A 25,776-nucleotide genomic window follows, 5' to 3' on the forward strand; every position below is an offset into this window, starting at 1 on the left:
AGTGACCGCAGAGTGTGTCCTGGACAGAGCGGAGGGTGACCGCGGAGGCTGTCCCGGAGAGAGCGGAGGGTGACCGCGGTGGCTGTCCTGGAGAGAGCGGAGGGTGACCGCGGAGGCTGTCCTGGAGAGAGCGGAGAGTGACCGCAGAGTGTGTCCTTGACAAAGCAGAGTGACCGCGGTGGCTGTCCCGGAGAGAGCGGAGGGTGACCGCGAAGGCTGTCCTGTACAGAGCAGCAGGAGGCCGCTCTGTGAGCTGCGGAGTGGGCCGAGTCAGAGCCAGCTGTGCAGGGGCAGCGGGGGACAGACAGGCCGGAGCAGTGCAGGGACCCGGCCGCAGCTCCTAGGCAGGGAGAGGCCCTGAGGCTGAGCAGAAGGCTGGGTCCCCTTGGCTTCTTGCCAGCGCCACCCTGGCTGCTCTGGAGAGAGGAGGAGCAGTCTGGCCAGGTCGCGGGCAGGTGACCACGCTGGCACTGGAGTGGTGAGAATGTGTCAGCGAGGGGTCTGTTTTGAAAGGAGCTGGACGGGGCTGGTGAGTGAATTGGTTGGCTGTGTGGCGTGAGGGAATGAGGGGACTCATGGGTCCTTAGAGTTTGGAGCCCAAGCAGTCAGCGCTGCGATGGGGAAGCCTGTGGCGGATGTGCTTGAGGCTGGCTCTGCTTTGTTAGCTTTTGGGTTAGGCTGGAATCAGAGTTCTGGTTGGATCTAGTCAGTTTGAAATCCTATTGACACCCCCTAGCAGTCCGAGGGAGCCGGGGAAGGTAGGAGTGAGGCTCGCTGGGGAGAAGAGAAGGAAGATGGGCGGGCGAAGCGGGAGGTGTGTGCCCGCAGGAGGACCCTGGGCCGTGGGCCTGTGTGTGTGTTCTTCCCGCCTGGCTCCCGGAAGCCCAGGGGACGGAGGTCTGTTTGCTTCTTGCTGTGAGCTCCTGCCAGGCCCCTCCTCACACGGCGGCCCACCCGGACCTATAGCCCCCATTACTGCCAGGATTTCATCCCGACAGCCACTCAGTGGAGGACTGGCCGGGAGGCCCTGGGGCTGTGTCATTTAAGGGCTCCAGTGGGAGGGGATTTCAATGTGAAGTTTTTTCAGAATTTTTGCCTGATTTGTATTAAATAACTGAAATGTTATGTACCTTTGGTCTCAAAATCTGACTTCTGTAATTATAGCTATCTGGGAATTTGTTTTAAGGAAATACAGATTAATATAAGGTTTTTTTTAATCAGAAACTTTTTAATAGAAGAAAAATATTCAAAATAATTAAAATGTCCAGAACCTAAGGGCTTTGAGTGGGTTCTGGTACATGGTGACTTAGTGCAGCTAAAGTAGTGTCACTGAGGAACACTAACTGATAGGGAAAAATAGTCGTCATGTGTTTTATGTAAAATAATAGTGTTGATAGTAAAGTGACAAGATCAGGTGACATTTCTGTGTGCCATGCACAATTCTGAGCCCCTAACCACAATCATCCGTGTGGATTGACTGTCTAAGAAACTCAGGCCCACACAGCTACACAGTGCGGTCAGGGTGTGACCAAGACCCTGGCCCCAGGGTCTAGGCTCTGACTCCAAGCTCCTCCCTCCCATGTTCCTGAGAGACTTCATTCTGAGCAGCGAGATGTACAAACCAGAATACACACGTAGCAGGTCAGCTGAAAGGCAGTGCAGGAATGTCGCAGTGATCAGCACTGGAGTGTGGAGGTATAAGCCATTATATGTATAATTTGTTCATCTGCATTTACTAAATATATTCGTTTTGTAATAAAAAATCTCAAGTGATTGGGAAGGGCTATAAAAGGAAAATAAATGTTAGTTAGAAGGTATAGCTTTTAAATGGTAGGATTTCTTCTTACAGAGAGAAGTAAGGAATTTATCATAAATTCCCCGTAGTGAAAGGAATCCTCAGGAAACTGGGCTTTGTGTTAGGAACTCGGAGTTAGCGTCTTAGGGTCGGGCCCTCGGACTCCAGACCCTGTTTCCGCAGGGCAGTAGGTGCTGCTCAAAGCGACTGAGATGAATTCCAGCGGTGGCCACGTGTCTTTCTCTGGTTTTAGGTTGATATCCCTGAAAGTACTCAATAGCATTGTGCTGTTGGGAAAGTCATGCCAGTACGTGAAGGAGGCCAAGATGGAAGAGAAGCTGTTTAACCCACCCCCCACCGGCACTCCCAGCAAACCGTCCAGTAAGTCGCAGAGCAAGTGCAAACCCTCCCAAGGTACGTGGGTTCTTCTCGTCACTTCCTGCGTCGTTTCTCAGAGGGCTGTCTGAACTCCCCCCAGAGAAGGATCCCTGCTCGGGCACGATTTGGTCTCACTTTGCTTAGTTGTTGCTGTTAATGTTTCTGTGTAGCCCCCATCCCAGAGGCATGTCCTGCAGTGCCCGTCCAGTAGGTCACCAGGGGGCACCTGTCCCACAGGGACGGGGACGGGGTCGGGGACTGGATGGCAGTGACAGGAGAGGCGGAGTTTGTTCTGGGTGGTCAGGGAGAGGATAATCCGATGAGGGAGCCCGCTGTAGCAGGGCGGAGGGGACAAGAGGGGCCCGTCCTGCAGGCGTGGTGCCCGGGCTGAACCCTGACGCAGGAGAACTAGCGGGTGAGCTGGGTGAAGAGGGGCCAGCATGAGCTAACCCTGGAGGCCCAAGAAGCACCAGAGGAGTAGCGCTGTGGTTCCGGTTCCGAGAGGAGCATTTTCTCAGCGGGAGAGATACGGCCCGAGCTGGGCCCAAGCGCTGTCTGCAGGGAGGGCCCGGGCCGTATGCAGCGTGTGTGCGTCACAGGGCAGGGCTCCTAGTGAGCGGATGAAGCGTAGCCTCACTAGGAACAGGGTTTTCATTATAAAGGACATGTAAGTACTGTTAGTTACATGGAGTCGCATTTGCTTCGCCACCTGGATAGATCACAGCGTTCACAGAGTGTCCTGTTATGTAGGCTCTTTCGGCTCAGCAGGACATTAGTGTCAGTCTTGCCTCAAAGGAGCCTGCAGACTAATGAGGGGACCCTTAGGCACAGGTCAAGGCCACTGAGTCCAGGCAGGGCTGTGTGTAAGGAGGGAATTTCGGATTGAGTTGTCTGCGTGTGTTTGTAGATGTCTTGGAGGTTGAGAGACCACAGTCCAGAGAACATTCAGGAAGGTGTTGCAAGTCAGGCAGCTCAGGCCCCATTCAGGGATGAAAAGAGGGACCAGCTCTCAAGACGTGGTGTTCATGGTGTTTTAAAGGGAGTGAAGCACAGCCGCCAGGTTACGCAGAGACAGACAAGTGAGCTCACTATCCCAGCTGTGGGGATGGTTTCAGCAGGTGCATCCGTCATCAGCAGTCGTTAGAGTGTTCCTGGTCGGTGTGTACAGTCCGGCTGTCTCCCTTGTCTCAGTGACTCTGCTCCTCTGGGGACGGGGTGGGCGCCTCAGAGGTCGCTGGGTCCCCAGCCCAGGCGTCCCCAGCCCAGGTGTCCCCAGCCCAGGTGTCCCCAGCCCAGGTGTCCTCAGGCCCAGCTCCGGCATCCCCGTGGCCCCTGATAAACACTGGGCTCTGTTTATTGGTCTGTTTTTACCTCCGACATGGCTTCCAGCGGGGGAGTGCTGACCAAGTGTAGCCAAGACTGCAGGACAGAAGTGGGCTGTGTCAGAGTCATTTAGCCCTGCTGCCGACCAGAGGGGCCACTGTTGGCGTTTCTGCCTTGGCCACAAGCCGGCCAGGACTTGGTTATGTAGGAAGGAGTTTCTTAGGGGAAAATTCTGATTTTTCCAACATCAGGTAACAGAGTTACTGTGGGAAGCGATCCACATCATAGCCCTTCCATAAGAGTTTGGGTAAGCAGACAGAAATGACGTAGCCTGAGTTTCAGTATAAATTATGGCTGTCACACAACATGCTGTTTGCTATCATTTACACTTTCATTCAGAACCACTATATTGATAAGCTCATATTTATTATAAGTTTAGAGGAAATCTTTTTCTAATTAAAGGCTCTGTTCCTCCCCCAGAAGAAAACCTGTCTGCCTCAGTCACCAGCCAGCCTAGCCATCAAAAGGAAAATGTCATACCATTACTTGTGACAAGCAGTTCTGATCAGTTTCTGACGACTCCAGACGGCGAAGAGAAGGACATGGCGCAGGAGAACTCGGAACTGAAACACAGGTCCTCGAAGAAAGACTTGTTGGACATAGACCGGTTCACAATCTGCGGAAACCGGATCGACTGAGTTCTGCAGCTCTGTCTGACCAACGCCGCGTCCTGGAGTGGCCAGGCTGTGCTTCCGGGCGGACAGATGCGGAAGAAGCACTTAAATATTTATTTAAAAACTTAAGTTATTAATGGAAAGCAAGTCCTAGTATCTTTCTTCCAGTAACGTGGTCTGGTTGAAGGTCAGGTCACAGAACAGCGGCGCCCTCCAGTCTGACTGTGCGGAGGCTTCCCCCCATGGGGAGAGGCAGCGGTCACATCCGGCCCGATGGGAACGGCGCAGAATCCCTTCTGCCCTGTCCGTCCGTCCGTGCTTCCAGAATGTCGGGTTTGGCCTGAAGGGCTTGTTGGGCGGAGGACACGCCCCCAGAGAGCTGTGGCGCTGCTCCGCGCGGCGCCTGCGCACTGCACACCGTTCTCACAGGCAATCTCCAGCCCCACGTCATCTGCCAAAGCGTTTTAAAACAGAATTACACTAAGTCATGATAAATGTTCTTACTACCAGAATAATCCTTGAAGATGTATCTGAAGTGATCAGAATAAAAGGCTACCTTAAATAAGACATGAATAGTAGCATTTTATAGAAAAATAAAAGTCCTAAGCCAATTTGTCTATTTTAAAAATAATGAATGAAGGTTATGCATCAATGAGAAATTGGGTCATAATTTTTCAGTTTACTCTTTAAAGGAAAATGTGAACCATGTATTGTTGAATTGCAGTAGATAAAATAGGAGTTACCTTACAAGAAGGTCCATTTTATACCGAGAGAGCAGAGCAGTGTTAACTTAAATGTATAGTTCACTGATCTCACTTTAAAACTAATTGCTTCACCAGCTGTTACAGTTCAAAGGATTTGGTGTTGAATAGCCTTAAGAATTGTACAAAATTCAAAGGTGTTGACTGTGAACTGAGTTTTTTAAGTAACAGTTTTAAGGTAAATAAGTGATTGAGCAGCGTCTTGCGCACTGTCAAGCGCATTGGTTTCTGTTTGGAGCGTCCGTGCGTGTGCCTGCGTCTGCCCTGGGCTGGCTTGTGTCTGTGTGTGTCTGTGGGGAGAGATGTGATTGGCTGTGTCCGTGCCGGGGGGAGGGGCAAGCCCTGTGGGGAGAAACTCAGTGAGGTGTTTGGGGTGTGTGGGTGGGTGTCTGGGTGTGGGGAGCTGTTTGTGTGTGGATGTTGGAAACAGCAACCAAAAGGTGCTTTCTGGTTTTGTTTGAGGTCAAGATTCCATTTCTGCTTGCTGACTCGTTTGTGGCCTGCACCATAGGACAAGTTATTTTTCACCACGTTTTATCTTGAGAAACCTCTTTGCATCATTATAAAAAATTTTACTGCAGCATCTAATTTCAGTGTCCAGATGTCACTGTTAACTGTTACCTCCGTTGACGGTTTCCTTCTGAGGTTCAGCGGCTGCGCTGACATTTTGGCCTGTGATGTTCAGGGGTAGATTTCAGGTGATGTGTCTGCTTCCTGGGGGAGACACGAAGCAAGCTTGAATGCTTTGTTTGCCTTGTTCATTTGACACACGGAAGTGAATTTTAGCGTTTTGCATTAAACTAAAGGAATCTGAAGATTAATGTTCGCATAGGGTCAAAGGAAACTGTACAGAAATGCTTTTGTGAGACCATGAAGTGTTTCAAGTTTAAAATGAAAAAGACTTTTAATTGCTTTGTATGTGTTTCAGTGAAGCCCCTTTTTAGAATTTTTTTTTTTTCATCTTCACCAAAAGGAATGGTGTCCACGGTGAATAGGAATAGTTTGGAGGGAAAACTTTGCCAAACACAGCCCTAATCAGCACAAGAATATGTTGGGGGTGTATCTTTCAATGCAGCTTGAATTATTCTGTGACTGTGCTGTCAATTTTGGAAGGTGTTCATTTCCTTGGCAGAATATATGGGAGTTCAGAAAGATGTTCAGTTCTTCTGTCAAAATGGCATTCAGTACTAATTTTATAAATGCATCTTGTGTGAAACTCAATAAATTTCAATTTTGTAATCTTTTCTAACAAGGTCACTGAATTTATTTTGATGATGTTTACTGTTGTATTTGGTGGAGTGAATTTCCCGTTTTATAAGTATTTCTAATTGACAAGTGACAGGATTGTCTAATTTGAATTACTCTTTTGGTCTTAAGAGCGACAAAATGTTGACTTCTTAAAAAAAAAAAAAAGGCTTGGCCTTGGATCAAGAACCAGTTCGTATCTGTCAGCAAATGAAGGTCCTTGCATTTTACACATGTTTTGAATGTCACACAGTGTGCTTTTTACATCTGGGTGTCAAGGTCAAGACAGTACTTTGGTTTTAAGAATAAGGCACATCATAGGTCAGACTTGTACTAGTGTTTTCTTTGGACTTAAAGCGCGAGCGCTGAGGCTCACTCAGGAGCCGGGCCAGATTCTCTCTGTACTTGGTACTCTTGTACTCCGGCTGGCATGTACACTTGACACTCTTTATTATACATGTCCGTGGAAGATACTTGCTATTATTAGATCCCCTAAGTTTTTCCTTCTGGAGATGTATTCATCCCCTACCTGTCAGGAGCTGATCTAGGGCTGTGTCAGCAGCGAACACAGCCCCTTCTCTGCTCTGCTCAGGAGACGATAGCAAGCACATTGGTGACATGGCGTGTGCTGGAGACGCAGCCTGTCCCGGATGATCCCTGTTTTCCTTCAGTTCGGAAATAAATCTAGTTCTGTAATGTGTTTATCTAAGTCTGATTTTTCTTTCCTATTGAATTTGCTTAAAATAAGGTCATTGTACAGCAGTTCTCAGTGCTTCTATGAAGTGTAATGAAGAATATGTCTGTAAGGCCAGTACTCACCGCCATCGTGGCCATTTACACGCAGGTTCATGTTAGATTCAGGCAGATGGTAAAGAAACAGCAGAGCCAAAAAATGGTGGGCCATCGTTTATTCTAGCCTTGCACTGGCCCGCAGGAAAACAAACAGGGAAAACACTTCCCTTTCACTCAGGGCTCCCAAAGCTACTGACACATCCAGTTTTTCTTAGAATCAAAGGCCCCCACCAGCCAGTGGTGCAGCGGATAGAGCGTCAGACTGGAATGCAGAAGGACCCAGGTTCGAGACCCCGAGGTCGCCAGCTTGAGCGCGGGCTCATCTGGTTTGAGCAAAAGCTCACCAGCTTGGACTCAAGATCACTGTCTCGAGCAAGGGGTTACTTGTCTGCTGAAGGCCTGTGGTCAAGGCACATATGAGAAAGCAATCAATGAACAACTAAGGTGTCACAATGAAAAACTGATTGTTGATGCTTCTCATCTCTCTCCCCCTACCAGTCTCAGTGGATGGAGCTCACAAGAGCCCTGACCTCTCTTCCTCATCTCCTTCTCTGCTCTCACTCTGCAAAAGGGCTTCCTTCTTTCTCTCCTCCTTCCCTGCTCTTTTCAAAACTTCTTGGTGCAAAACCCCTCCTCCAGCAAACATTAGCATAACAATGGCCCTTCCCAAGCAGGAAGGTAATTAGCAATTTCACAGTCCACTGCCATTTTTTTTTTTTTTTTGTACTTTTCTGAAGCTGGAAACGGGGAGAGAGACAGACAGACTCCCGCATGCGCCCAACAGGGATCCACCTGGCACACCCAGCAGGGGCGACGCTCTGCCCACCAGGGGGCGATGCTCTGCCCCTCCGGGGCGTCGCTCTGCCGCGACCAGAGCCACTCTAGCGCCTGGGGCAGAGGCCAAGTAGCCATCCCCAGCGCCCAGGCCATCCTTGCTCCAATGGAGCCTTGGCTGCAGGAGGGGAATAGAGAGACAGAGAGGGGGTGGGGGTGGAGAAGCAAATGGGCGCCTCTCCTATGTGCCCTGGCCGGGAATCGAACCAGGGTCCCCCGCACACCAGGCCGACGCTCTACCACTGAGCCAACCGGCCAGGGCCTCCACTGCCATTTTTAACAGTTAAAGTGAGCAAACTCAAAAATCATATTTTACAAACATTTGACCAACAATGTCCTTTTACCAAAGATGCTAGTTGTCCATAGGGACATACAGTTGTACCTGGGCACCAAGCTGTCTATGTAAAGACTACACCCCCGAGTTCCTCTTGCTGTTCCCAGTGGCCTAGGGACTGGTTCTCATGAGGGGGTGAAGTTGAAGGGGTGTGTGCCAGTGTGGGTCCCCACACCTTCTCTCTGCTCCCACCAGGTGTGCCCCTATCACGCAGACAAACGCTCAGCACCGTGGCATGCAGGAGGGCTGGAACCTGGGTCCCTGAAGGCCTCCGCGGAGCCGAGCTGCCCATCAACCTGGGACACTCAGCGTCGCCTCTACACAAGAGAGAGAAACGCCTTTGTTCCTAAGCCACTGAACCTGGAGGCTCTGTGCCAGCCCACATCCGCACACTGGGGAATCCGAAAGGGCCTATTTACAGACCTCCACGTCAAAGGAGGGAGGTGTTAGACCTGGATCTCGACAACACATGCTTCTGAAAATACCCTTGGATTCGCATTTACTATTTGTTGTTTTAGGGGAAAAGATAAAGATTACTATGCCCCACTTACTCAGCGGCCAGCCTCCCAGTACCCTGCGCCATTTTGAACTGAACGCTACACTTACTCTCTTCAGTGGCAAAGCCCGATGTGACCATGGACCCTCCTGAGCAGCGTTTTGGCCCCTTATCTCTCAGGAGCGTTGTACGCACAGTAACAGAGTAAATGAATGTAGCCTACCAGCACAGAGACGTGGGAGAAAAATAAGTTAATGTGTCAAAAAGCAGCAAAAATGTCACATGGGGCCGATTTGAGGAGACAAATGCCATCCAAGTGAGTGCTGGAAATAGCCCTATGTCATGGCTGAGTGGGACAGGTGACGTTTCTAAGTGCCTGAGATGTCAGGGGTGGTGTAGGTTATGTTTAATCTGATTAAGGGAAGAATATGTACAATTGAGGGTGGAAGTTGTTAAGGGAAATTGGCATTTCCAAGGTTGTTTTAGTGATCTAAAAAGTTTGCTACTGCTCAGCAGTGCCGGCGAACACGGCTTTGCTGTTCTAAATTTCAGTAAGGAGAGACAGTCAACACGTACAGCAAATTAGGAAAAGGCACGTCTCGGCACAGTGTAGTCAAGTTGTATTTGAAGTTGATACTGAAAGTAACAAAAAAAGAAGGGTAGGTGTCTGCACAATGATTTGGCTTTTAACGGACAACTCTGTTTTCGGCAGGTGAGGAGACTAAGGGTGAGGGGCTCTTGAAAGTACATTTGGCACCTTTTTAAGGGGATAATTTAAGACTTACAGAATACGTAAACTCTTGGGTGAATGAGCTGCAAAGTGGGTCATTATTTTTGATAATGCAGTTATTTTCAATTACCATAGTCTCATTTCATTTTAGCTATGCCTACATAAGAATGTAAATTCTAGGGAAAGCCAGAAATAGCGATAATGTCAGGGTTGACGAGGTAAGTGAAACACAACCCCCAAAAAACTGCATTATATCTTCTTGGGCTCGATTTCACAAATGTTAATTGCACAGTCAATGTACAAAGCTCAGACGCTCCCTGCTCACAAGTCTAGCTCCAGCGTAGTGGGGGACGGACAGTTAAGCCCGGCAATGACAGTCCCATGGGGTGAGTGCTCCCGGAAACAGGTCCTGGTGGTAGCGGGACGTCTAGTTCACATCCTTCACCAGGCTCACCACTGGCGTCTTGTGTGTGGCCTTAGCATCTTGTACATTTCGTGGCCCATGGAGGCACTCAGTATTTACTTGATGAATAAACATGGGAGCCATTGTGGAGGATGTGTTCCTGGGCTGCCCTGAGAAAAGAGGAATGAAATGGTTAAGATGGGAAAGGCAGGGCAAGCCAGACAGATGGGAAGGAAGCACCCAGCACCGGGCGGCACCCACTCCCTGGCACATGTCTCAGTGCCTGGTAAGTGCCAGCCATCATGCTGAGGACACAAGAAGAAACAGCTTTGCTCCAGGGGAAACCGGAGGGGCGGGCAGGGGCTAGATCTTGTAAACTGTAAAGTGTGACATAACTCGTTCGAGGTCACCCAGCTAGCATGTGGCAAAGCAGAAAGACCCTTTTTGTAGCTGGACAACCTGTGCTCACAACCTTGGTGCTGTATGCTGCTTGTGAAAGGGAAGCCCAGCCACGGAGACCCTTACGGAGGCAACGGCCATCATTTGTGCCAGAGTCATTAGACTGAAGGGGTGCAGGGTGCAGTGACCTGTTTATCAGAGGTCTGGGATGGTTACCCCTCCAGGACGTGCAAGGGAGGGCCAGCTGGTGTGGGAGCCACGAGCTGCTTTGAGTGGCACTGCCAACCTCAGTCTGTTCATCTGTAAATTGGGAATGACACCCACTTCTCAGAGAAGCAAATAAAAATTCATCTAAAACTCTTGTTTATGAATGCTAAACCCCTGCACAAATCTAAGTTGTGTAGACCTACATCGCCTGATGCCTCATGGTCTAGATTAGTGGTCCTCAAGGTGTGGACCCTGGGCCACCGGCATCCCGTCACCTGGAACATGTTAGAAATGCAGTGGCTTGGCCCTCACCCAGATGCTGACTCTGGGAGTGGGGCCCGGCCACCTGCTGTTACAGCCCGGGGGGGGCCTCACCCTTCAACATGAGATCCACTGGCCCAGCGCCCTCGCTCTAGGATCTGGACCTCAGGGTTGTGGGGCCAGAACCACTCCGTCTGCTTTACAGAAGGTAAAGATGGGAGAGACAGAAGTGGAATTTGGGGCCAAAGCTCTTCAGCACATGCCTACATTTCAGGTAAAAGGTTGCCTTTTACTGATGTCTGGCTGCTCGAGCCCAGGCCGCAAGATAAGGCAGAGCAGGGCTGCAGACCGGGGGCCCCCAGGGTTCCTCAAACCTCCAGCTGTGAAGGCCCCATCCCCTCCCACGGGGGCGGGACCCCTCAGACCAGTCACGCAGAAACCAGAGAGCACCGGGTCAAGACGCCACAGGATGCTCCAAAGCGCTAGTCGCCACGTGGAGGGCTGGGTGCAGCTGAGCACCGTCACCCTGCGCGAGTGACCCCTTCCCGCTCTCGGGCACCCTCTGCTCTGGGAGCTGGGCTCAGCACAGACCGGGCAGGCGGGGTCTGCTCTTCGGAAGCTTCTAGTCCAGTGGAGAAACCAGATGATGAACGTGGGAACGCGGAGTCCTGGGGAGGGTACTGGGTGCTGTCTGTAAGGACCAAGAGAAGATCAGAAAATAAGCAGGGCACTAATAGAACAGGGAACTTAAGGGTTACAGGCAGGTCCTGCTCCTGTTCTGTTAGGAATAACATGCCCAAGGTCCTTCAAGAAGCAGAGACAGATAGGGACTCTGGGAGGCTGAGAGAGAAGAAAAAAAAAAGGAAAAAGAGACAAACGTTTGCATTCTATTGGTTAAAAGACCCTTATCAGAAGTTTAGGTTTGGAATTCGCCAATGAGCTAGACCCCAGCCCCTGCTGCTATGCTATGTGCAGCCCTCTTAGCAAATAGGTTACCGCCACATCTGCTTCTGTATTAGGCTTGCTTGCTTAGCTTATAAAAAGATTTAGCTGTGAGCGCTAGGTGCGATTCCCATCTGTAGCTCCTTGTGAGCATGGTGTCTCTGGACACCTAGGGAATTTGCCCCTGCGCAGGTAAAACTGGCCAATAAAGTTACATCTATACTCCTGAAAGTCTCCGACGTTTGTTCTTGTACCCAGTGGATGCTACACTGTCGAGAGAGTAAGGTAATGAATGAGATGGGGAAGTGATGCTTTCTCAAGACTGGGTGGTCAGGAAGGCCTCCGAGAGGTCATGCGTGAGCGGCGGCGGAATCCTGTCCAGGCGGATGGATGCCAGCAAGTTCCCAGCTGCAGGGTGAGAGTGCGCGGGATATCCCGCCGGCGGACGTTCAGGGGTGCTGGGGGACATGGGAGGGGGGACAGTCTGCAGCGTGAGAGTAGTAAGGGGCAGAGAGCAGAGGGCTAGACGCAAGTCCAGGGCCAGGAGGAGTTAGGATATTGCCTTTTCTGCTGTGTGGACGCTGAGTCCCAGGGGAGCTGGCCTGCACTGAGGGACCGCAGTGAGGGGCTGTCTCTACGCAGTAAACTGGGCTCAGGCAGCCTGGAGCCAGGCCAGGCGGTGCCAGAGGCCCCCCACCTACCCCGGCTGACCTCGCGCGGTCCCACCTCGGAAGGCAAAGCAGCAGACCGCAGGAACCGCTCCACCTCCAGGGGCCACCTCCAGGGGGGGCAGGGACAGGACAGGACTCGGCCTGGACTTCCTCCCTTCCACGCTGACACAGCAGGCAAAATCGGTTTCTGTCTGATTTTCTGTTTCTTGCGCGGATGACGGACCATGGTAACGAGTGACCTCCAGATCTGCCATTGTGAAATGATGCCCAGCCGCAGGTGGGATGATCTGCTCAGGAGCCCGGGACGGAAGCCGCATTTCCAGGAGGGGAGTGGAAGGAAGTCTCAGGAGACCGGACTCGGCTCCCCGACTGTCAGGTCTGGACCGAGAGCTGGTGGTGGGAAGGAGCTGTGGGCGAGGGGAGATGAAGCCTTGCCGTTTCAGACCCTCTGCACCTTTAATTGACTCCCTTGCAGCGATGATGGAGATAAATGTACTGTTCATTTCTCCTTCCAAGATCACACATTGAAAGACGAAGTGGGTCCCAGGCTGATGGAACCGCCTTGAAGATGCTCTGATGAGGCACCTGACCTCTGTCTACCAGGTCCAACCTCTCCCCCCCACACACACTTTTAAAAAAAAATTAACTTACTTTTCAATTACAGTTGACATACACTATTATATGTTTCAGTGCGCAACACAGTGGTTAGGCATCTATGTGCCTTATGAACTGCTCCCTCCAGTAAGTCTAGTGCCCAACTGACTAACCATACACAGTTATTAGAGTATTATCGACTATTTCCAGTGACTGTCCTTATCACTGGCAACTTGCTTCAAGCTGCTTTTCTCCTGTATCACTGATAAGTTGTCACCCGGCTGTGGCTTGAACAAGAGCTAGAGTAGTGGTGATAATAATAATAGCCTGACCAGGTAGTGGCACAGTGGATAGAGCGTCGGACTGGGATGCGGAGGACCCAGGTTCAAGACCCCGAGGTCGCCAGCTTGAGCACGGGCTCATCTGGTTTGAGCAAAAAGCTCACCAGCTTGGACCCAAGGTCGCTGGCTCGAGCAAGGGGTATTCGGTCTGCTGAAGGCCCGCGGTCAAGGCACATATGAGAAAGCAATCAATGAACAACTAAGGTGTTACAACAAAAAACTGATGATTGAAGCTTCTCATCTCTCTCTGTTCCTGTCTGTCTGTCCCTACCTATCCCTCTCTCTAACTTTCTGTCTGTCCCTGTAAAAAATAATAATGATAATAATTCTTAAAGCTGTACTTAATTAGGCATCTATCACAAATCACCACACAAGGCTCTTTTAATTCATACCTCATTTAACCTGTGCAATGTCCCTCCCTGCAAGCCCCACTTTACAGCTGTGGACACTGAAGTTCAAGAGGCTCTTTTCCCAACCGTCACCCAGCGAGGAAAGAGCAGGGTCCCTCTGATGGCAGAGCGCCAGTCCTCCCCTCTCTGCGCCGTGCATGGACCTCAGGACTGCCCGCCACGAGAGCCCTCACCAGCGCACACAAGGTGTGCTTCTTAAGTCAAATCATTTTCTAACAAAAGCACGCACAGTTAACCAACAGCCCGTTCCTTTGCCCCTCCTCTCGGGCAATGTTTGCCAGGCTCTCGCGGGACGCTAATCCTCCGTGGACTGGCCGTGCTATTTTTAGAATTTGGATTATGAACGGAGTGTTTTGGTTTTGCTGCCTATAGTTGTATCACCTTTCTTTTCCCCCTAAGGAGCCACGGCAGACCGAGGCACAACAATGTGGGTTTATGTGATGCCTGGCACTTTGCAAATAGTCTCCGCGTGGCTTTTCACCCCCCCTGCAAGGTGGGTACAGTGGGATACTGATGTCCTCGTACCAACCAGGAAACCAACGCCCTGATTTTCCAAGGTTTGGGTGCAGTCCCCAGGACCCGGGAGGAGGGCTCCCCACCATGGGTCGGGCGTGGGCTTGCTAAACACACATAGTCATAATACGCCTGGCATTGCTGCCTCTAAGCTAAGGAGGGAGGGGACAGCGCCCCTCTTCCCGTCCTGAGCAGTGGCAAACACCACACATTGTTAAAACTTCTATTAGCTTTCTTTCCCCAGTGATACATATGAGTTATGAAGAAGAGAAGTCAGAAGAGTATTCCGATAAAGGGAGGGGAGAGGGTTACTTATCATTTCACCGTCTAATTTGGTGCATGTTCCTTCTTTCCCACTGCTTCTGATAATATCTGCACACACATGGGTTTCTGCATGAAAATATATTCCAATGGGATGCCCCATGCTGCTTTATGACATACTTCATTTCCTTTACATGTGGTGGGAATTTTTCCGTAGCAACAACTGACAATATTTTCAGTGGCTGAATAGAATTCCAGATACGGTTGGATCGTAATTCACTGAAGCGTTTCCCATTGGGCATTTGTCGGATTATTTCTTCAGGATAAATTCCTGGAGCTGCAGTTACTTGGGCAAAAGCGCCCCATGTGAGTCATGAAATTGCTTTCCTGAGGGACATGGCATGGGGGCAGGCCTGGAGCTCCACACCCACCTCAGTCCTAGTCGGATGGCTGTCATGCATGCCAACCTTACAGGTGTTTAAAAACGGTACTTAGTTCTAAGAGTGTGATTAGGCATTTTTAATGCATTTATTAGATATTTTTTCATTTTTTCTTAGGTATTTTTTCATTTTAATGACATTATTCATATCTTTTTCTTTTGGGGGGCTCAGCCACAAGTGGAGGGCTGGAAGACAGGGACTCGAAAACCTCCTGATTGGCTCAGTCCAGCGTCTCTAGAAATTTCTAATGGAGTGCCATAATAGGAAAGGCATTTGACATTGACGCCCAGTGTGCAAACACATGTGTGACTGAAAAGTGAAAAGAAATTAGACAATACTTACCTTTACTCTGATTTATTCAAATATTTTGTTTATGTTTTTTTAATGTTGTTCATACCCCATTAACTTGGCAGCATAATCTTGGGATGGGCTGCGTCCTATAGTTCAAAAAATACCAGCAGCTTAAACCAAATCTCTCACGCAGCCTGGAACGTAGTGGCACTGAACAAAATAAAGGGTCCATTAGCACAGAATGAGAGTGGAGGCCAGGGCCACCCAGAATGGAGCCAGAAGGATGGACAAGGTGCGGACAGGTGAGGACTGGGACAGGGCAGGGGGCTGAGGACACAGCACTTGGCTGTGAAATGACCCCCATTCCATCTAGACTGGACACAGAATCCCCCCAAGTGGAGGGCTTTGCTCAGTCTCCTTTGTGTTCAGAAATGACTCACTCTTGTTTTCACCAGCGGTGCTTTTCCGTTCTGGTAAAAGAGTGCTTCACCCAGGCTTTGATCGTGGCCCATCCTGGTGTTTTTAGTGAAAGTCCTGGCTTCTGTCTGTTTAGGGTGTCAGCTTCCTTGTCATGAAGAAGAGGGTCGGTGATGACGGACAGAAAAGGGGTCCCATTCCCACGATGCCTTTGTGACTGTGCTTGTAAGGGGGAGATTGTCGGACACGTTATTCGTGGACGCTGCAAAAGTGTGTGCTCCCCGAATGAAGGAATCTTGCTTAAAAGAAATCTCCACTTATTTTCTTCCATTCACTTATTCATAAATTCAATGAGCCAAGAGAAGACGCCCCTCCCCCAATCACTTTTACTGCCCTGCAGTGCCTGGAAGCAACAGCCCATGGAACTCACGGCAGGAGTTACCGGAATGATGCTGTGCTATGGATGTGTTTTCATGTGCTGCCTCGAGTCCTTGGAAGACGGCGATCAGTCAAGAATTAACGAACAGAGAAACAAAATCTCCATTCTCTGGCAAAGTTGGGCTCCCCTGGACTGATGGCTGAGAGAAATAAATGATCACGATGTGATGATAATAAAACCTTGTGTTTTGGTAAGACCTGATACTTTCCGGACTTTGTTCTCATCAATTATTTAATGGAGGAAATGCGTTTAATTACTCTCATTTTTCAAAGTAGGAAAACAAGACCTGGACAGGTGAGATAACCCGCCCTACGCTAACCTGGCTGGTGATGGAGACAGGACTCCCGCAAATGCAGGCCTCTGATCCACAACTCGGAGTGTGTCGCTCCACGTCCTGTGAGGGGAACACCCTACTGCCACCGCAGGTGAAACGCCTATGATTTCCTAATTAAAACGACGTTAATGAGCTCTTGTCATTTTACCATAGATGACTGCTCCTGATGTAATCTTTTCTCCATCTTGCAAAGATCCTTTTCCTTCCCATTATTTAATTAGGTCACAAGATAGACCCCTGGCAAGCCGCTGACTGGGTTTGCAAAGCTGAGGCTGTAGCTCAGTGCAGAAGGAAGAGCCTGAGTGTGAACTCTCTCCTCTCTCCCTGTATTTGCGAACTCAGTCTTTGCTCACAGAGGCAGCCTCGCAGGTTCTGGGGTGGGGGTGGGGGTATCCTAGGGTGGGCCGTGTTCCCTCTCGTTGTTTTGATCAAATGACAATAAGCTTTTATTTTTAACTGGCCACTTACAACTCACCAAGAGCCTGCATACCCTAGCTTACCGGCTGTTCACAGGGCCCTGGGAGTTTATACCCAATCCCACTGCCTAGTGTTTATGGGGTGCTTCTCACCATGTCTGGACTCAGCTAAAATACCGTAGGTGCCTAGGTCCCTCATTCTGCACAGACATTCTGAGCTCAGTGCTCGCCTATTTTTATAGATGAGGCTTTGAGACTTGGGGGAAGCAGCAGGTGCACAGGAGCGCAGTAAGCGGCAGTGGCGGAAGTCAAACCGAGCAGGCTGGTCCAGGCTCCACCGGGACCCGCGTGCTGCCTCCGCACTCCCTCCGCGGCCCTGGGGTGTGTGTGCAGGTGGCCCCTGGTCCTGTCCGCAGAGCGGGCGGGGGCGGCAGAGCAACAAAGGGTCTCACAATCGTCCTCTCCTCTGGGCAGCATGGGCGTCAGCCGCTTCAGCACAGGGAGCCGCAGGGTGCAGAGGAAGGAACCCACTTCTGTTGACGGTCTGCCTCCAGCCCAGCAGAAGCCTGGGAACTTGCCACCCACTGTCTCCATCCTCCCGGCGAGGGGATCTGTCTTATCTCAGGTTTATAATCGAGGAGCCGGTGGTGAGGGAGGCCAAGGGAACCCGCTAAGACCGTGCAGCAGGTGGAGATGAGAACTGAACCCCATTTGCTGACACCGAAGACCAGACCTGTGTCCCGCCAACTGAAGAGCGGCGTCATGGCCCCACCCACGATCAGAGGAGGCAGTTTCACTGGCTGGTGCCAATCAGGACGGAGCGTGGTGCCGGCCAACAGGACACCCGTGTAAACCGGCCTCAGGCAGGAGTCAGAAACCCTCAATGATGCCAAAGCTTCTGTTTTTTGAGGATCAGGCCCAAGGCACAGAACAGATGGAATGCCTCATCCTTAGGCAGGCCAGACGTGGTCGGTCATATCTAAGAACAACACCTGCTCACACTGAGGCGCTGCCGCCTGCTGGGCGCGGGGAGTGCCACCAGCCAGTGTCCCCGTGGGAAGACTTGCCGACTCAGGACCCCCCAGGAGACCGGGGACCCAGCAGAGGAGCTGTACAGCAGCACATCCAAGCAGAGGGCTGTCTTCTGCCTCAGGAGGGTAGGGTTTCTAGACGGGGCTGGATTAATGGAACACTGGGAAAGATGCGGGTTCGGGGGGACCCCCTTCCTGTGGGGTTCAGGGAGTGAAGCTCTTCTCTGCTGCCCAGGGCCACCTCCTCCACCCCGGCCCCAGCATGGGGTGTTGTGAGCACCTGTAGGTCCTCCGTGGTGAAGGGTAGGGGTAGAGAGACCCTGGGGCCCCTCCCAGCCCCGCAGGAGAGCTGAGCCCCTGTCTGGCGGAGGGCTGGAGAGACGGAGAGGCCGGCTCTCCCCAGTTCCCCATTCCCACAAATCATGCGGTGAGGGGAGGCCTCACAGCATCCAGTACTGAGAGGCTCAGGCGCTGCTGCGCCCTTCAGACTCCAGCAGGCTTTAAACCGAGTTCCGGTTCAGCAGTTGCTCTAAGGGTTGCTGCTGGAGGTGGGGAGGGGGAGGGACGCAGGGAGGGTCCAGGGACAAGGGTGTTCAGGTGTGGGCAAGGGGACGTGGGGAGTCCGGACACAGAGGGTCTGGGGCACAGTAGTGTCCTGCAGGCAGACTCCCCCTTCTCACTCATCAGCGTGACCTATGGCAGCTCTCTGGGGGCTGCCTGTGGGAGATTGCAAATGGCAAGGCATTTGTAAATTTGAGGTTTAGCAAAAGGCTAAGTTCTCCCCCAGCCCACCTCCATATTGGCTAAGAAGCTGAGTATTTGCACTCATCCCATCCCCCCACTTCACTTGCTTGCTTAAGTTGCTAGAAGGAATTTACATGCCCTTCCTCTCACCATTTGTTTGTTCAGATGTTGGATGATTTCAGTTATGCAGGGTGGGGGGGATTCCTGTTTAAGCCTTAAATGGATTCCTGTGTATGCCTTAAGAGAATTCCTGTTTTTGCCTCAGATGTGTGACGTCGTATCAGAGACTTCCTTATTTGCATATGGCTATATAATAAAGCAAACTAGGGGCTGTTTCACTCTGTTCTTGCCATCAGCTTGCAGAGGCCTCCCAATCCCATCCTATCCCTCTCTAAGTCTATTTTCTTCATTCTGCATCGTTCTCCCTCAGGACCTGGAATTACTAGCCATCCTGGTCCGTGGCAGCTGCCCCTGGGCTCCCCAATCCTGGACACCCTGTTATCTCCCCACAACCCAGCCACTCGCCACATGGGGCACAGCAAAGACCCAAGCCTGTTCTGATGGACAGTTGCCTAGGCCTTTGCATTGTGAAATATTTTACACGGCACCCTTGGTTCTGAAGAAAATTTTATCTGATTAAAAGTTACCACCACTTAAAAAAAAATTGGAAACTTTTCTCCTCCACAAACCACCTCTCCCTACGTCTGAGGGTCCGAACTGGGGCCACCATTGATTTCAAACCACACGTGTTCCTAGTTGGGGCCGTTAAAAGATGTTCCAAAAATCAGAAAATGTTGCATCAAAATATAATTCCTAGTTTTTAAGTTGCCCTAACCCCATCTCCCGCTCTCCAGCCTGACAATAATCTTGAAAAATAAGTCCTCTTCCCCAGTACTAGACGAGCAAGAAGGGAGCTGGGATTCTTTCAATATGCCATCCCCCCTCCCCACACACACAAATTGTCATTATTTGAACCATCTAGTAGTTCTTGGAAGACCCACTAAAAAGGCTTATCTTTTACTTAAACTCACCCAGTATGAAAGTCTCTTGCACTAAGATGGTCATCATAAAAATAAACATAATATAAAAATAAGAAGTGTTGGCAGGGATGTGGAAGAGTTGGAGTCCTTGCACATCGCTGGTGGGAATGGACAAAATGGCAGACACTGTGGGAAGCCACTGAGCCCTTCCCCAAAATGCTCAACAGGGCTATCCCATGATGCCGCTCGAGTTCCAGTGTCAGACAGGCTGCAGTTCGATTGTGGCTCCTGCCGTTTACTAGCTGTTTAAAGCCTCGGGCAGGTCATTTGGTGCCACTGCACCTCAGTTACTGATCTGCAATATGGGGCTGAGTACGGTGCCTGCTTCCTCAAGTCTCTGCCTGCTCATTAATCGAGGCCACCTTTGTAAAGCACTTGACTCAGTTACTGGCCCTTACTAAACACTCCACAAACATTCACCATTTTATGTCATTAGATTTTTTTTAGAAGAACACATGATGTTTCTCACAGGGTTCTTGGGGTTCAGAATGAGTCAGCCCAAGTCATACTCAGTGGCATTTGGATTATTTTAAGCTAAAGGCAACCAACTGAGACCCTGCAGGCTCAAGAGAAACTGTCACACACCTGCCCCTTAACTACTTTAAAGAACTTAAACCTAGAGGTTTTGCTCATATAAGAGATGACCTTTTGACCTATCTAGCGGGCAGGGTGAATTACTAATTCCTGAACATCTGCTCTTCTTCTTGTCCTGAGAAGGCCCTTCCTTCCCTCTGAAGCCCCAGGGTGCCTAACTGTATCCCTACCGCAGAAAGTCATATATACATATATATATATATACACACACACACACATACATACATATATATACATATATACATATATACATATACATGTGTGTATGTATCTATATAATGAAGAGATATATTTTTTTCCCCTTTTTGTCTCTGAACCTCTCATGTATGTGGGTATCTCTGCTCTCTCCTGTATGTGGGGCTCCCATATATATATATATATATATTTATATATATGTATGTAATTAAATTTGGTCATTTTCTCTCGTGAATCTGTCTCGTGCAGGTTTAATGATTAGAAGAGCGGGAAGAACCTGGATCGCTGGAGGAAAGTCTTTTTCCTCCCCTACACTGTTAACACAAGTTAAGGTGATGCCTAGAAATTTGTAGTGTTAGAATAAATTATAGTTCATCTATGGAGTGGATTTCCATGCAGATACTTTAAAATGTACTAAAACCTTTACTGAAATAGGAAAAATGTTCACAACATTATTGCCAAGTGAAGAAAAACAGGCTGAACCATAATAACATGAAACTATTTATACAAAAAGTCTTTACAAAGGTTCCAAGGTCAAACTGTTGAGTGATCATGTGTGTGTGATCAGACTTTTAAGTGATTTTAAAAAAATAAACCTTGTGTTTTAAAGAACAATTTTAGGTTCACATCAACGTAAACAGAGAGTGCCCATATGGTCCCTGCCTGCCCCTACACCCACAAGCTCCTCCCACACTATCAACACCCCCACAGAGTGGCACATTTGTTACAGTCCATGGCCCTACGTTGATGCACCATTTGCACCCACAGTCCATAGAATTCATGAAGGTCATTCTGGGTGTTGTACATCCTATGGGCTTGGACAAATATCTCATGGCATGTATCCATCCTCATAATATACAGAATAGCTCCACTGCCCTAACCCTCCTGTGCTGTTTGCTCGTCCTTCCCCACCACCTCTGCATACACTGATTCTTTTACTATCTTCGTAAGTTTGCCTTTTCCAGAAGGTTACAGAGTTGGAACTGTACAGCATGTAGCCACTTCAGACTGGCCTCTTTCACTTAGCAACACACACTGAAGGTTGTCCATGTCCTTTCATTGTCTGGGTGTATTACCGTTTATTTATTCATCCACCTACTGAAGGACATCTTACTTTCATGTCATAGGAATTATAAATAAAGCTGCTAAAACATCAATGTGTTGGTATCTGTGTGGACATAAGCTTTCATATTTTTTTTAAATAACAGCTTTATTAAGATATAATTTACATACCATACAATTCACCCAGTTAAACTGTACAATTTCATGATTTTCAGCATCGTTATAGCATTGTGCAACCATTGCCTCTCAATTTTAGAACATTTCTGTAACCCCAAAGGAAACCCCCCTACCAATCTGTAGTCACTCTCCATCCTCTCCACCCTGCCCTTCGGCAACGGCTAATGTACTTACCACAGATTTGCCTGTTCAGGACATTTCCTGTAAAGGGAATCATACAGCATGTGGTCCCCTGTGCCTTCTTTCACCTAGCATATTTTCAAGGTTCATCCCTGCCGTAGCATGTATCAGTGATTTTTATCTTTTTTATTGCTGAATAACCATTGCATGGATATACCACCTTCTCTTGAACTCTCTATCAGTAAATGGAAGCGCTCACGGAGAGATGGGGTTCAGAACTACTCCCTTATCCCAAAGACGCTGGGGTTCAGTTTCTCTTGAACTGATCTGCTCGCATCTGATCGTGCTCGTGGGTGCTCAGAACTCGGTTCCTGGAGGGCTGTTGTCTGGATGATTCCTGAACTCCAGATGGCTCAGGGATGTTTTCTTTTTAAAAAAAATTTTTTTGATTGATTTTAAAGAGACAGAAAAAGGAAGAAGGAGAGAGAGAGAGGTATTTACTTGTTGTTCCACTTAGTTGTACATTTATTGGTTGCTTCCTGTATGTGCCCAGACCAAGATTCGAACTTGCAACCTTGTTGTTTCAGGAAACACTTAACCGACTAACTTAACTAGTAGCCAGGACTCCGGACTTTTTCCTTTTAAAAAACAGCCTGACCAATCGGCGCAGTGGCTAGAGCGTCAGACTGGGATGCGGAGGACCCAGGTTCTAGACCCTGAGGTCATCAGCTTGAGCGCGGGCTCATCTGGTTTGAGCAAAAGCTCACCAGCTTGGACCCAAGGTCACTGGCTCGAGCAAGGGGTTACTCGGTCTGCTGAAGGTCTGCGGTCAAGGCACATATGAGAGAGCAATTAATGAACAACTAAGGTATCCCAACAAAAAACTAATGATTGATGCTTCTCATCTCTCTCTGTTCCTGTCTGTCTGTCCCTGTCTATCCCTCTCTCTGACTCTCTCTCTCTCTGTAAAAAAAAACAAAAACAAACAAAAAAACAAAAAAAACCCTAATGATACAACAAGTCACAGAATTCAAAACAATAGTTAGGGCAGCAGCAGTCACTGTGACCTGAGGACTTAACACCTCCCACCTTACTAGCCATTTACATACGTTATCTTCACCTGTTACACTCAGGGGCTTCCTTTGTGGCTTCCCATTTCCTCGCCTTCCAGAACGTTGCAGACCCCACTTCTCACCCAGTTGGTCAGTTCTGCAGTAATAAAGAGATTGCTCCTGTATTAATTTTATCTTTTATATTGTACTTTTAATGCTTTGACGTCTTGGGGCCTTGTTGATTCTGGAGGGATTGCCCTTCCCAGAACTGGCTAATTCTAGCGAATGGCTGGCCTGTCAATGTGTCTGTTTGCCCCCCACACACACACACACACACCTACCTCTCGTGGAGGCTCCCACACCCAGGGCCAGGCACCAGACAACTAGGGACAGCCCCTGCGTCCCAGACCCTACCGACATGACTCACAGGCGCTTACCCTGCAGGAAGTTCTTCCTGGGGCAGCTGCGCTCAGACTCCGTCCCCGCTTCTCCCTGGTTTCCTCTGTGCCCTGCAGAGCAACCTGCTCCTACTCCTTCTCGGGATCTGCAGGGATAACACGCTTTTTTATGACGGTCACTTCCACAGTGGTATGTTTTCCCATACCTGATTACACAAATCTCAGCTGCTCTTTAACTTAAATAATTGAATTTATGGGGATGACAGTGATTCACAAAACCATACAGTTTTCCAGTACACAGCTCAGCAAACCCAACATCTGCCCACCCCATTGTGCGCCCTCTACCCCTAGCCATGTCTCCTGTCCCTGTTTAACACACCCCCGCCCCCCACAGCCCCGCCCCCTTTCCCTCCGGCCATCACTCACAGGTCTGTGTCTCTGTGTTGTGTATCCATGTGTTTTGGCTAATCCCTTCTCCTTCCTTCATCCAGTCACCGCCTGTCACTCCCACCCCCACCCCAGACCAGATACTCTTTTAAACACTTCTGGAAACCCAGCCTTTCCTCAACAGCCTTCAGATAATTTGGTAAGCACTGATTTCCTGCACTAACTCTCTTTTGTCCTAGAAACCAGAGGGTTTTGTTTCCTGCAGTAAACCCTGACGGTAAGCCACTCTCCATAGACTGGCCAAGAAAAAAGGCCCCCAAGGTCTGCCTCAGGTACCCAAGCCAGGGGTCCCCAAAATTTTTACACAGGGGGCCAGTTCACTGTCCCTCAGACCATTAGAGGGCCACCACATACAGTGCTCCTCTCACTGACCACCAATGAAAGAGGTGCCCCTTCCGGAAGTGTGGGGGGGGCGGCGGCAGATAAATGGCCTCAGGGGGCTGCATGTGGCCCACTGGCCGTATTTTGGGAACCGCTGACCCAAGCCCTCAAACAGAAGGCCCAGCTCCACCCACGGCAGCCTCAGCCACTGTCCACGGGCTTCAAAGTTGTCCTCTCTCTGATAGCATTTTCCCCAACACAGAACATTGCCCAGGCCATTATGAGACCTATTTCTGGCCAGCCTCCAGGCATCTCTGTTGAAAAGTATGTTTTGAAATTCCTTGAAATCTGAATCATCCTCCCCCCCCACACACACAACGCTAACCTGGGCCCCAGGTGTCTGTCGTCCCTGAAAAGGGAAATGTGAGACTGCCCTGACCCCTGACCCTGAGCTGAGTGTTCTTTCTATATTGGGGAAAGCCCAAGGGCGGAGAGATCTTGTTCTTTCCTTTCCTTTTTATTTTGTATTTTTCTGAAGTTGGAAACGGGGAGGCAGAGAGACAGACTCCCGCATGTGCCCGACTAGGATCCACCCGGCATGCCCACCAGGGGGCGATGCTCTGCCCATCTGGGGCGTTGCTCTGTTGCAACCAGAGCCATTCTAGCACCTGAGGCAGAGGCCATGGAGCCATCTTAGTGCCTGGGCCAACTTTGCTCCAATGGAGCCTTGGCTGCAGAAGGGAAGAGAGAGACAGAAAGGAAGGACAGGGGGAGGGGTGGAGAAGCAAATGGGCACTTCTCCTGTGTGCCCTGGCTGGGAATCAAACCTGGGACTTCCACATGCCAGGCCGATGACCCAACCCACAAGGGCCCTTTTTTTCTCCATCTCACATCTCATTCAAAGCAGTGGCCCTTCCTCCCCCATGTGCCTCGCTGTGCCTGGATCTTCTAGAGTCGGGGGAGAAGCGTGGGCAGGAGAGAGAAGATGGATGGGAAAAGCCCTGCTGGACTCCTGAGATCTGGCATGGGGCAGACACCTTCAGGTTGGCCCTTAGGTTGACTTCCTAAGGCTGCTGCAAGCTAAGTGACTTAAATCAACAGAAATTTGTCCTCTCACAGAGGACTTTCTGGAAGCCAGAAGTCCAGAACCAAGCTCTCAGCAGAGCTGTGCTCCCTCTGCAGTCTCTAGGGGAGACTTCCCTTCTAGCTTCTTCGAGCTTCTGAGGGCTCCCGGCATCCCTTGGCTTGTGGCAGCATCACACCAGTCTCTGTGTCTGTCTTCACGTGGCCTTTTCCTCTGGGCCTGTGTCCGAGTTGCCCTTTAGTTATAAGGACACCAGTCACTGCACTCTGCTTCAGTGTGACCTCATCTTAACTAATTACATGAAGCATATCCCCATTCCCAAATATGGTCACGCACATTTACAAGGACTGGGGGTTAAGACTTAGCATCTCTATTTGGGAGACATGCTCCATCAATAAGAGCCCTCTTTCTCCCCTCTCTTTCACGGGGTGCTTTGAGGTTCTTCAGAGAGAGCCCTCCCCCACATCCACGCGTGCCACCTCCTGGTGTGGGAGGTGCGTGCTCTGTTCGATGGCTCACAGGTCCTTCGTAGCTCTCCATCTTTTATCCGAGGGTGGACCTGCAGGGTCCCTTGCCTAGCAGGCAGCCCTGGCAGGAAGGATTTTTTCCAGGATGGCTCCTTTATTGGCTTCCTTTGGCCCACAAGGAAATTCACACAGCTGCAGGAATACAGGTTGTCCCCTTGCGGCCCTGACTCTTCATTGTCACCCAGGCAGCTCCAGGAACTGGGGTGCCACTTGCCTGCAGCCTCCACGGTTCAGGAGGCCAAGCCTCCCTTGTCGCCTTACTCTGCCCTGGTCCCGCGGTGGC

At 50.0% G+C, this 25,776-nt stretch overlaps 1 protein-coding gene and 1 long non-coding RNA gene across 2 annotated transcripts in view; both read left to right on the forward strand.

The window, feature by feature from the left end:
- Window positions 1-6,872, forward strand: part of TAPT1 (transmembrane anterior posterior transformation 1) — a 64,679-nt gene extending 57,807 nt beyond the window's left edge. Inside the window, exons 13-14 of the mRNA XM_066279170.1 lie at window positions 2,049-2,209; window positions 3,977-6,872. Of these exons, the coding sequence (XP_066135267.1) occupies window positions 2,049-2,209; window positions 3,977-4,194 (379 nt within the window). The 3' untranslated portion in view covers window positions 4,195-6,872. The remainder of the gene's footprint in view (window positions 1-2,048; window positions 2,210-3,976) is intronic.
- Window positions 6,873-13,571: 6,699 nt separating this feature from the next.
- On the forward strand, window positions 13,572-16,132 carry LOC136338572 (uncharacterized). The gene is made up of 3 exons (XR_010731976.1): window positions 13,572-13,776; window positions 13,990-14,083; window positions 15,649-16,132. It is a non-coding gene; the product is annotated as an uncharacterized lncRNA (long non-coding RNA).
- Window positions 16,133-25,776: the final 9,644 nt, after the last annotated feature.

The sequence above is a fragment of the Saccopteryx bilineata genome, chromosome 5 (genome assembly GCF_036850765.1).
Source record: "Saccopteryx bilineata isolate mSacBil1 chromosome 5, mSacBil1_pri_phased_curated, whole genome shotgun sequence".
In the NCBI taxonomy this organism is placed as follows: Eukaryota; Metazoa; Chordata; class Mammalia; order Chiroptera; family Emballonuridae; genus Saccopteryx; species Saccopteryx bilineata.